Source organism: Dipodomys ordii, unplaced genomic scaffold, assembly GCF_000151885.1.
Source record: "Dipodomys ordii isolate 6190 unplaced genomic scaffold, Dord_2.0 Scaffold66, whole genome shotgun sequence".
Taxonomy (NCBI): Eukaryota; Metazoa; Chordata; class Mammalia; order Rodentia; family Heteromyidae; genus Dipodomys; species Dipodomys ordii.
Genome location: NW_012267282.1, coordinates 2418373 through 2430367, shown reverse-complemented (window position 1 = coordinate 2430367; position 11995 = coordinate 2418373). Strand labels below are relative to the sequence as shown.

The 11995-nt window shown below is 55.2% G+C and overlaps 1 protein-coding gene across 1 annotated transcript in view; it reads left to right on the top strand.

Annotated features, from left to right (window-relative positions):
* The window catches only part of Tmem132b (transmembrane protein 132B), a 17200-nt gene extending 10350 nt beyond the window's left edge, over positions 1 to 6850 (top strand). The window contains exons 2-5 of the mRNA XM_013023112.1: positions 2261 to 2466; positions 3617 to 3887; positions 4636 to 4827; positions 5699 to 6850. Coding sequence (XP_012878566.1) covers positions 2303 to 2466; positions 3617 to 3887; positions 4636 to 4827; positions 5699 to 6850 — 1779 coding nt within the window. The 5' untranslated portion in view covers positions 2261 to 2302. The remainder of the gene's footprint in view (positions 1 to 2260; positions 2467 to 3616; positions 3888 to 4635; positions 4828 to 5698) is intronic.
* Positions 6851 to 11995: the final 5145 nt, after the last annotated feature.

Genomic DNA, 11995 nt, shown 5'->3' with positions numbered 1-11995 from the left:
CCACAGTTCCCACACCTGTGCTTCACACCCTGCACTTCACACCCCACAGTTCCCACACCTGTGCTTCACACCCTGCACTTCACACCCCACAGTTCACACACCTGTGCTTCACACCCTGTACTTCACACCTCACGGTTCACACCTGTGCTTCGCACCCTGCTTTCACACCCCGTGTTCACACCCCACAGCGCACATGACGGCCGTGGACCAGAGCTCCCTCCTCATCCTGACAGCACTGTTGCACTTGTTTTTCATAGTCTAATCTGACAGAGTGAGATAATATCACATTGTTTTGACTTGCATTTCCCTGAGGGTTAATAAACTTGGAGGCTTTCCCACTGGTTTGTTGGCCATCTGAGTTACTTTTTTCTTTTTTAAATAGACAGACCAATATAACAGAATAGAGTGCCCAGAAAATTCCCACATGTTTACCAACAACTGAAAACACACAATGAGAAAGAACAGCCTGGGAAAACTAGACATTCTCAAGTTGGAGAGGGGACTCTGGCCACCGTCTCCCTCGCCCCAAAGCAGGCACCCACGCGATGGAGCAAGCTAAGCTCTGAAACGGGAACTACCCGAAGCAGCCACGCAGTGGTGTCTGTAAGACACTGGCCTAGGCAATGGCGTCTTCTGTTTCCTAAAATCACAGGAAATAAGAGCAAAAAAATGGACAAATGGGATTCTATCAAACCAAGCAGATTCTGCACAGCAAAGTGAAGCAGTCGGCCTAGTGACACATGCTGGGAGCACTTCATCTGACTACGTGCGGACCGATGCTCAGAATATGTAGGAACGGAACTCTATCACAGCGAAGCCGCTGTCCTCTGCGCACAGCTGGCGGCTCAGGTGGCAGATCCCAGGGAGGGGGAGGCTGGGCCGCGGGGTGGGGTGGGCTCCCAGATGCCCCGGGTCATCTTCTGTGCCTGGCCGGATCAGGATCACAGTGGGTCTTCAGGTCAGTGACTGAGGCTGTGATACTCAAGGATCTCTGAGTTTGTGTCTGCAGCGGGGATACGGGATGGAGCTCGAAGGTCCTGTGTGACCTTCGCTCAGTATTTCATTTCAATCCGGGGTGCACAAGCAAGTCCCAGACCAGAGCCAATGGGAGGCGACTGCTCCCCTCTCCTCGGGCGATTTCTTCCTGGTGCTCCTGGGGGAGGGTGGAGGAGAAATCTCTGGGTCTGGAAGTGGTGTTTCTTGTGATCTTGAGTGTGGACCGTGGACGCTGAGCAGGCAGCTGGGCTTGTCTGTCTGTCTGTCTGCTCTCAAGGGAGACCTGCCCTGGATGCACAAACCTAGGGAGAGGGGAAGGTTGAAGGTAAGTCCTGTTTGGGGCTGCTTGTGCAGGGGCCTCTGGATGGAGCAGAGTGCCCTGCTGGCAGCCTCGGCCCGGCACTGCGCCCCTGAGCGTGCCTGGCCTGGTCCAGTTGTCACATTGCTGGCCTGTAACTGAGATGGTGCGGTTAGGCGGTTCTGTGGTGAGTTATAGCTTATTTTGTTCTGCTCCCAATGGCGGTCCTTCTGTTCCCTTCCCCTCTCCCATGCAAACACAAGGCATCCGCCTGGTGGTCCAGGAGAGACAGTTAACAGAATGTCATTTGCTTATCTGGAAGGGATGGAGGCCGCACTGTCTAACACTCACCACGAGTAGACGAGCTAAAGAGGGGACCGCCAAGCGCCGAGCCAAAAGACCCTAATGAAATGCCGCCCCGGCACCTGCAGCCTGCAGAATTACAGCTCTAGGAGGCAGAAGTAACCACACCCAGGCCTCTAGAGCCTTCCAACGAGGACGCCTGCCCGGCTCCTCTCGTGCAGTGCTCTCCTGATTTTCAGGAGATGCTCTTTATGGCTCGAATAAAGTATTTTTCTTCGTAACATAAAAACCTTTTGAGTGCCTTCAAATAGGTGCACGAATGAAATAAGGCGCACCTGGGGTTTGGCTGACGGTAGTGTGCGCACGTAAAGAGGCAAGTTAAAGAAGAAATGCACTCACACACCGCGACGGAGGTTATGGAACTCCATTAAATTATGTTTATGGTTTCGCTTGTCAGTATTTTGTAACACAAATGGTTTTCCTGGAGTCTATTTATCAGTATTTGTCACTAATTAAAGCCTACAAATTACCTTTTGTACAAGTCTTGCTCTTCTGGGTGTCTTGGTAGCTAATAAATCAGAGCTGTCGCCCTTCCTGCATTCTGCTGCTGTCAGGCTTTCTCCCGGGTTCCTGCTTACACAGGGTTCTCGCTCTTTCCCGAAGGTTTCCAACACCTGCGACTCCATCTTTGTGAATGGGAAGGAAATGAAGAGCAAAGTGGACACCATCGTGAACTTCACCCACCAGCACTTCACCTCACAGGTGGAGTTCACCGTGTGGGTGCCCCGGCTGCCCCTGCAGGTGGAGATCTCTGACACAGAGCTGAGCCAGATCAAGGGCTGGAGGGTCCCAGTGGCCTCCAACAGGAGGTGAGAAGTGTGTGTGTGTGTGTGTGTGAGCGAGACACAGAGAGAGAACAGGAGAGCAAGGGGTAAGTGGGAGAGGGAGGACCCACTGGGATCTGAGGTCCCGGGTCCCAGATCTCCGGGGTAGGCAAACTGGCCTAGGGAAACAATAGCCCCCAGTCAGAAATGCAGGCTTCCGTCCTTCATCGCTAGGAACTAAATTCCTGCCACATCTGTGCCACCTGACTGACCGGAGCAATGGCCTCTCCCTCAGCATATTCAGATCTGACCTGGCTGACTTGTGCGTGTCAGCTTGAGTCTCCCGCAGAGAGCCCTGTGTGGAACTGTGAGCCAGCAAACGTGAGGTGTTGTGAGAGGTGCAGGGTGCGGGGCTCCGTCAGGCCACGGCGAAGCAGGGACACAGACACGGTTACGCGTCTCCGCTTGCAGCCTGCACCCCTCCCACGGCGCTGCTCACGGGGGGTGGAGGCGGCATTGTGAGCAACAGGGTGGAAAACATCTCGATGGACACACAGATGTGCAGAGGAGCTGCAGTGCACGCACTGAACTCGCTGTGAACGGATGTGGTTGGAAGCCTGACTGTCGATGGTGCTGCCGGTGCGGCGGGGGGTGCGGGGAGGGGCCTGGTCCTGGCTGGACGCTGACGCCCGAGCCACAAGCGCTGTGCACTGCACCCCTGGGAACGCACGGCAGGCTGGCCACAGCTGAGATTTCCAAACTGGGGGCCTCGGTTGTTTCCTGGGTTGGCCATCTGGGGGTGCTGAGCATCCCCCTGTGATTTAATCTCTTCCCTCCATGTATTCTCCTTGCATTTCGCAATGAGCAACGAGGAGACTGAGTTGATAGGCAGTTCATGACAGGTAGAGGAAGGAACCCACGCTCTGCCCAGCCCTGGGTGGAGGACGGTTTTAGAATGACCCATTTCTAGCACACACAGGCTGGACAGTCACCCCTACCTGCACAGCTTGTCCAGGGAAGGCGGGGCCCCCGGTGTCCACACTGAGTACAAGGCCATCGGCCCTGAGTGCCGTCCAAAGTGCTGGTTGAGTGAACAGCCCCACGGACGGGGGTGAGCTGACGGACGGAGCAAATCCACACCACGGGGTGAGATTCCTGCCCAGTGAGGATGTTGCCTGTGTTTGTTTGGCTCCAGGCCGACCCGCGAGAGTGACGATGAGGAGGAGGAGGAGAAGAAGGGCCGCGGCTGCTCCCTGCAGTACCAGCACGCCCTGGTGCGCGTCCTCACCCAGTTTGTGGCCGAGTCACCCGACCTGGGTCAGCTGACCTACATGCTGGGCCCCGACTGGCAGTTTGACATCACTGACCTGGTGACCGAGTTCATGAAAGTGGAGGAGCCGAGAATCGCCCAGTTACAGGATGGCAGGACCCTGGTGGGCCGGGAGCCAGGCATCACCACCGTGCAGGTGTGTGTCCTGACATCGGTGCCCAGGGTGCTGCACGGGGATGCGTGTGTATGTGTGTCCTGACGATGGTGCCCAGGGTGCTGCACGGGGATGCGTGTGTGTGTGCGTGTGTGTGTGTGTGCACGTGTGTGTGTGTGTGTATGTGTGTGTGTGTGTGTCCTGACGTCAGCACCCAGGGTGCTGCACGGGGACACTTGTATGTGTGTGTGTGTGTGTGCACACGTGTGTGTGTGTCCTGACATCTGTACATGAGTGTAGTGGTCATTGCTGCTGCACAGGATGTGTGTGTGTGCACGCGTGTGAGTGTGTGCACATGTGTATGTGTCAGGGCGCATGTACTCAGTCTGTGTGGAAGAGAATTATAAGAAGCAATAGAGCAGTCATCAGTTTCTGTAACCTAAACCTCAGATTACCCTTTGCAGCTCAGAGAAAAGTATGCGATTTCTTTTGCCAGAGAAAATGAAACGTACAACTTCCTGCCACCAAACTTTGCCTCCTAAGATACTCTGCTTTTCCTGTGTATATAAGGCAGCGTCTCTACTGAATGACATTAGGACAATTTCTAGCCAACTTTAGCGGGATAGTGATGCAGACAGCGGCTCAGCGTCTTCCGTATGTGCACTCAGCTGTTTTAGGTGTTGCTGGAGTTAAGTTTGGCACAGTGTAGTGTGTCCTGTGTCTGGGAGGACACAGGGCCGGTCGCTCAGGAGTTTGAAGTAGCCACGCCTGCGCCCTTGTCTACCTGCAGGTCCTCTCGCCTCTCTCTGACTCCATCCTGGCTGAGAAGACCGTGATTGTCCTGGACGACCGGGTCACCATCGCAGAACTGGGCGTGCAGCTGGTGGCCGGCCTGTCCCTGTCCCTGCAGCCCCACCGAGCAGACAGGAGGGTCATCGTCTCCACCGTGGCTGCCCGGGGCATTCTCCAAGCACCACAGCAGGTGAGCAGGGGAGGCTCGGGGGGCCTGCTGCCGGGCTCAGGCCTCTCTGGCGCCTGCGGAGGAGGTGGCCAGGCACTCACAGGCAGACTGAGGCTCTTGGAGCCGCCTCCTGCTTCTTAGCCAGCAGCCCCAGGTCTGAGGAAGGCGTTGGCGAGAGGCTTAGGCGCATTTTCCTCTGTCATTTACTTTCCAAGTGGGCTAGTTTGGGCTGTGCAGCCTGCTAGACCAGGAAGGAAAAAAATCACTTGTTTTCACCCTTGCCAAACAAAACAGGTGATTTTGGATACTTGGAAATTCCATGTCAGCTACTTGAACAAGTATGGCTAATAGGCTTCAAATTGCTGCTGTTTACTGCAATTATTGTCAACTCTGAAACTCTTCTCTGTCCTCAAACTTTTAAAAATAATTTATAAGGAACAGGGACACGGTGTCACTCCAGGCCGCCAGCCACATAGCTCAGGGCTGACTGGGAACCTGCCCGTGCATGTTTTGTTCCATCTAAAGAACAAGATGAGTGATATTATGCGGAGAAGCAGCCTGATTAGTTGCAGCTGAAGTTGATTCAGATAAATTACCTGATCTGTCAAAGTGTTTCCACAAAGGTCAAAGTCAAAATCTGTGGCGCGGCATACAATGAATTAATTTGTGCACTCACTGAACGCACCCACCCAGCTGTATCATCTGTTTGTCCTCCTCTCAGAGGGGTGGCGGCGTGTTATCAGCGCTGGCTGGGGCCTCGTGGCATAACCCATGGACGCTGCTCAGTGGTCCCCAGCGGAGGGGTTGGGGCTTCTCTAGAAAGGTGCGTGCGTGCGTGCGCGTGAGCGTGAAGGAACGCGGTCCTAACGTCACGCTTGGCTTCTTCCCGCAGGAAGCTACCATCAGCTCTTGGCTTTTGTTCAGTGACGGTTCAGTGACACCTTTAGACATTTACGAGCCCAAGGATTTCTCCATGGCTGTCTCGTCCTTGGATGAAATGGTGGTGTCCGTCCAGCCAAACCTTCAGTCCGGATGGCCGGTGCTGGTGGCAGAGGGTGAAGGCCAGGGCCCCCTGATCAAGTTGGAGATGCTGATCAGCGAACCCTGTCAGAAGACCAAGAGGAAGAGCGTGCTGGCCGTGGGCAAGGGGAACGTCAGGGTCCAGTTCGGGCCCCTCACCGAGGAGCAGCAGGGCAGCAGCAACGACATCGAGGGCGTCAGCCGCGAGTACAGAGACCACGTGGGCAACTCCATCCAGCGGGAGGGCAGCCAGGAGCGGGCGGTGCAGGAGTGGGGTCACCGGGGGGCCCCGGCCGGCCCGGATGAGCGTGGCAACCGCAGCGCCACCCCCGGGGCCCCCGAGGGAGGGGGCGAGAAGAAGCTCCTGAAAGGCGGGGCCGACCCCTTCACCAGCTTCCCCACGCGGGGGAGGTCGCCCCACGCCAGGGAGGGGCCCGGCGGCGGGGGGGACCTGACCGTGAGCTCCCGCGGCCTGACCGACCTGGAGATCGGCATGTACGCCCTGCTGTGCGTCTTCTGCCTGGCCATCCTGGTCTTCTTGATCAACTGCGTGGCGTTCGCGTGGAAGTACAGACACAAGAGGTTTGCGGTGAGCGAGCAGGGTAACATCCCCCACTCCCACGACTGGGTGTGGCTGGGCAACGAGGTGGAGCTCCTGGAGAACCCGGTGGACATCACGCTGCCCTCCGAGGAGTGCACCACCATGCTGGACCGGGCGCTGCCCTTCGAGGAGAGGAACTTCCTACTCAACGGCAGCTCCCAGAAGGTCTTCCACAGCCAGCTGCTCAGACCCGCCGACTACGTCTACGAGAAAGACCTGAAGACGGAGCCCGGCAACCCCGGGGGCCCCAAGAGGAAGAGGGTCAAGTTTACTTCCTACACCACCATCCTCCCCGAGGACGGTGGCCCCTACACCAACTCCATCCTGCTGGACAGCGAAGAGGACATCAAGTGGGTGTATCGGGATGAGGGCGGGGCGCAGGACTTTAGAGACTACATGGAGCGGCTGCAGGACCAGATGTGAAATCCTTTCTTACGTTTGTATTCACCTTTATGCCTTCTGTTTTCGGATCGCTGGGGCAGCCATGGAGGGCGGCAGGCAGGGTTTCACTCGCGGCGGTCTGGAGCGGTCCCTTTCCTAGCGGGCGCCGGAGGCCCGGAGTGCCGTGGCCGCAGGGTTTGAGCCGGGAAATGCCTCTCAGACACCTGTTGGGATATGGGGGTGGGGTGGGGGGAGTTCAGAGCAGTGTGATTTCCCCCAACCCCACAGAGGGACGCTGTCGGTCATCCGTATAGAATTAGGGAGGATTTGGGCGGTGATTATTATTATTATTTTTATTCCTAGACCTTTTAAAGCACAGTGGACACCTGATTCCGTGGCCTGAGTTTAGACCTGTGTGAAAGATGACTGAATGTAGCTTCTTACTGGCTCTGCGTGTGGCCCGTTATTTTTGTAGACACCCGCACCCGCATCTGTTCTTTTGGTCCCCACCGTCTCTTTTTCTTCTTTTGCGTTGAGATCTGTGTGGCTTTCACGCGGTCGCAGTCCCTGGCTCGCCGGGGCTCATTGGTTTCTCAGAATTCTACGCAGGATGTCTGCTTTCTCCCGCTGCCGGCCTCCCTCGCGAGGGACAGCGTCGAAGGGGCTTCTTCGCTCTTGTCTCTCCTCCTCTGTGCGGTTGAGTTTTCTTGTATTCGGTGGGGACGAGGGTTTTATTTCAAACACAGACACCCTTGAAGGAGGGCTGCCGCCCTGCTGTTTTCCACATGAAGCATAACAAATTTTGAGACAAATTGTGAGTCACAGATATTTAATTTTGTCCTTCGCTTGTGGAGAACCTTGGGAAATCTTTGAGCACATCTCTGAGGGTGGGAAGACCCCAGCGCCGCTGAACTGATGCAGATTCTTTGTGGCCAGTACAATGTATTATGCAAAGAAATCTGGTGTAGAACTCACCCACATCGCGGGGGAACGGATTGGCAATGGCTCTGGATTAAACTCTCCATTTTACCGGACCAAGAACCTGAAATGATGTTTCAAGGTAGCAATATATAGAAACCTGTCCATATAATCACCTCCCCTCAGTCCCCCAAATCTCCTTTGTGACTGACAGAGCGGTGTACATGGGTAGACAGAAGCATTGCTTCTACCCAGATTCAGAAAAGTAAACGCTCTGGAGCCCAGGAAACAGCCGCCACATGTACATGGTTTGTCTAACACAGATGGCGAAAAATCCAAGCGGCGAGAGCAAAAAGGGTTCTTGCATAATTTTCAAATAAAAATCCCAACCCCCCATGAATGGTCTCAAGCAGAGCAGGCATTTCAGTTGGCACTCTTATTTACGAGGGTGGTAGAGCTGGAAACAAACCGATCCTAGACTAGTATGCCTTGCGAGTGAACTTAGCCACCTGCATCTCCGAGGAACGGACGTTTGAGAGCAGAGGACAGCGGGTACGGCAGTTCCCTGGCCCCCGTGACTGGTGACTAAGCTTTCTGAAAGAGGATCGCTGTCGCTCAACTGTGCTCTTTTTATAGATGCTGGCGGCCCAGGATCTGGTGGCCATGAAGTGGTGGCTGAAAAGTTCTTCCTGTATTGTTTGCACACGGCACCGCGCTGTGTTTGCACATGGCTGAGACGCAGGTTTTGCGGTCTCACTGCTAGAGCCTGGAGCTTGCTGGCTGTGGAAGGTGGTGGATTCTAGAACCTTTCCACTTGACAGGAGAAAGAGAGCGGGAGATGCAAGCTGTGGCTGCCCTGGCTTGTGCAGAGACGGCTGGCGTCCGCCGCCCGGGGCTCCCTGCTCGAGCAGCAGCTCTGCTGAGCGTTTGTGGGGGAAGGTGGCTTGGACCGCCTGTGCAGGACAGGAAAATTCACGCATTAATCCACGCACCCAGACGTGTCCAGATGACCCTGGCTCCTTCCACACGCCTTTTCCAATTCTGTTCCCTTCCATCATCCACATTCCAGAAAGACTGGGAATTCACTTCTGAAAGTGAGGACCCTCCACGGGGGCGGGGGCTTCCCTGTCACACACAGCAGGTAGGAATGAGGCTCTGAGGGGGAGGAAATGACCGTTTCCATGAAGAGAGCGCTCAGGAACGTGCACGTGTGACTTGTGTGCGGGCATCCGCAGTGCGGGGAGCTGACCGGGGTGCTGAAGGGGCAGCGCTCAGCCCTGCTCAGAGGGGGTGCGCCCCCTGCCGTCACCTGTGCTGGCGCCAGTCAGAAATCCGTCCGTCTGGTCAAAGCCCCTCCGCGGGCAGTGGGGGAGGACTCCGCTTTCCCCATGACACACACATGCCCGCACACACGAGCACACGTATGGAGAGCTGGAGGGCTCACGGGGAGCCGCGGGCTGCAGGCGCTGTTAGCGTTGGGGTGGAGGGCGCTCAGGAACAGGGTTTTGTGGGAGTGCTTTGCGCTCTACTTCTTGCCGGCTCTGAGCACTGTGCTGTGAACTCGCTGAACGAGAGCGGGGCCCGTGGTGCGGGGTGTGGCTAGTGTGGTAGAGTGCTTGCCTGGCCTGCAGAGGCCTGGGTGCAATCGGGACTGATGTGAGCGAGGAGGCCTTGCGTTTGTTTCCTGGCGGTGGTGTTTACCCAGGTATGTGCGGCTGAGATACCCCAGCGGTGGGCGTGGTAAATCACCTGAACCAAGCGGGGTGCTGGGTCTTTTACTATGGGGACAGCGTGCTCGGCCTCTGTCGGGGATACCAGGGTGTCCCCTCCACGGTCACCTAGCGGGAGACCGAGGCCCGCCCTGGGATGGCTGAGCCACATGAGCCGGGACAGAGACAGGTGGGGGTGGGGCTGAGAAGCAGCTGCTGGTCTGAAGGACAGGTGTTCAAGTCCACGGGGCTTTCACATTGGAGAGGGTGAAAGAAGACGCCCCGGAGGCTGGGCATCCACTAGCAAACCTCAGAACTCTGTGTCCAGACAAGAGGCAGGCGTCCCCTGAAGCTCTGCCTCGTGCTCTGGTGGAGGAAGGGACACCCCCAGACGTAACCGCTGGAATGGGGTGGCCAGCCGTCCCATAACCGCTGGAATGGGGGTGGCCAGCCGTCCCTGCACAGCAGGAGCGTGGCAACACCACCTCTGTCTTTTGTCCCCTCGTCTCATCGGTGACGGGAGCGGCTGGTGCGTGGCTCATCAGTTTGGGGAGGGCTGTGCGGGCGGGGACCCTGCGGGTGGCGTCTGTGACTGAGGAGCGGAGCCGCACGCACGCACGCACACACACACGCACGCATGCACACACGCACACACACACGGCGCTGGCCCTGCTGGGTTTCCACCTCCGACCGTCTCCAGTGCGGCCCCCGCTTCTCCATCCCGGGCCCGCGCACCACCCCGCTGCCAGCCCGGGGCTGGGCACGTCCTCGGTGCACAGGATGCGTGTGGTGTTCTCCATTCTCCCTGACACGTAGGGTGTGTGGAAAGTGATGCCTAAATATAGATAGCTGATATTTTTGTATGTAATATAGGCAATATACGGGAACTCTGAGAGGCGTATCGGAATAAATGCATTTTAAAATAAAAGCATGAAAACAGTAGCTTTTCACTGTACAGACATCCAACTCGAAGTCTCCGCACGGCTGAGGGGTGCGTGGCCCTGGCTGGGGGCGGGACGGGCTCACCTGGGATTGTGGGTGAAATCTGCCGGGACCGGACACTTGACATCTTATGCTTCGTTACTTTCGGGTTTTTCTTTTCCTTTTTATCTCTCTGGAACTATTTCAGAAATAAAGTGATGTCATTTTCCAGGATCAAGGTGTATTCTAACCACAGAATTACCCATCATTTTTAACATGAAAATAAACACTTAAACCTTCTGCAGCGGTGTCATTATTTTATCCACCTAGTCCCAGTTTGATCTCAGTAGCTGTGTACTTGGCTGTATTTATAGATTGTGTGTGTATGTGTGTGTGTGAATGTGTTATGTGTATGCATTCCTATACACATATGCACATACACGCATACATATTTGAATCTGCCAGATAGGCAAACTCAAGAGTCATCAGCAGGACGGACGGTGGGGACCGCTGCTTTGAAGGTAGAGCAGTCAGCTGTGTGGCATCGCTCACGGCAGCCGGCGTCATCCTTGGCATTCGGGCAAACCCGCCCGTTGCCTTGGGGATGAACAGGGCTCTCTCTTCGGCAGTGTCTTGGCACAGCATAGCGATTGCTCTCGCGATGGGCCTGGTCTTTCTCCAGGCCCTGCAGACATCAGTTAAGTGGGGGCCGTATGTGCTGGCGTGTGAACATGTCTGCAGAGCACAGGCGTTCCCGCCTCTCAGAGCTTGGCGGCAAACGAGCCAGAAAACTCTCCCAGGTACCCGTGCTCACACCCACTGGGATGACTCCAGGTAACTACTTCCCACCAACAGAGCAGGGCTGTCTTGAAGACCAGCTGTTTCTCCCTGGATCTCCGTGCACGTATATAGCTTACAAAAGCTGTCTCAAGAAGAAGGAAAAAAGGAATGCTCAGAATGAGATTTAATGAATTCATTCTGCGTAGATTTAGTGTGTTGTGTGCGCTAAATGCAAACAGTACTATCCCAGTATTTTGTTATTGAAATCCTTAATGGCCGCTAATTTCTTATGATTATCTTCAAGTAGTTCTCCAAAGGGGTTTTAACTCAGTGTGTTAGTTTCTTTATGGTTTATGCAATTGAGATAGGTTACAAAGAAAATCTTTGTTTCAGACATTTCTAAAAGGATGGAAAGAGCAGAAACATCACAATCTGGGTTTCAATGTTAAGAATGTTCTCTCTCTCTCCCCTTCTCCCCCTCTCTCTCCGTCTGTGCTTTCACTTGGATTTTTTGGTTAACAGCATGTGTACTAACTGAACCGTGCTTCAGTTTCAACTTTTTGCTGGTTAATTAGAACTAGGATCTGTCAAAAACAGACTGGTTTTGAGCCGTGATCCTCAGATCTCAGCCTCCTGAGTAGTTAGGATTCCAGGCACCAGCGCCCAGCTATAGACTGCTTTATGGCCCCCATTGCTTTCCCAATAACAAGTCCATTAGGAAAATTACCTTCCCAGACCAAGGAAGTATCATCTTACCAACCCACAATCCTGGATAGTCTGCAAATGCTACGGCTTCTCTCCTTGGCTTTGAGGGTGGCTCTGGGTCAGGGGTTCAGGTGAAACGTTGTGGTTTCACATC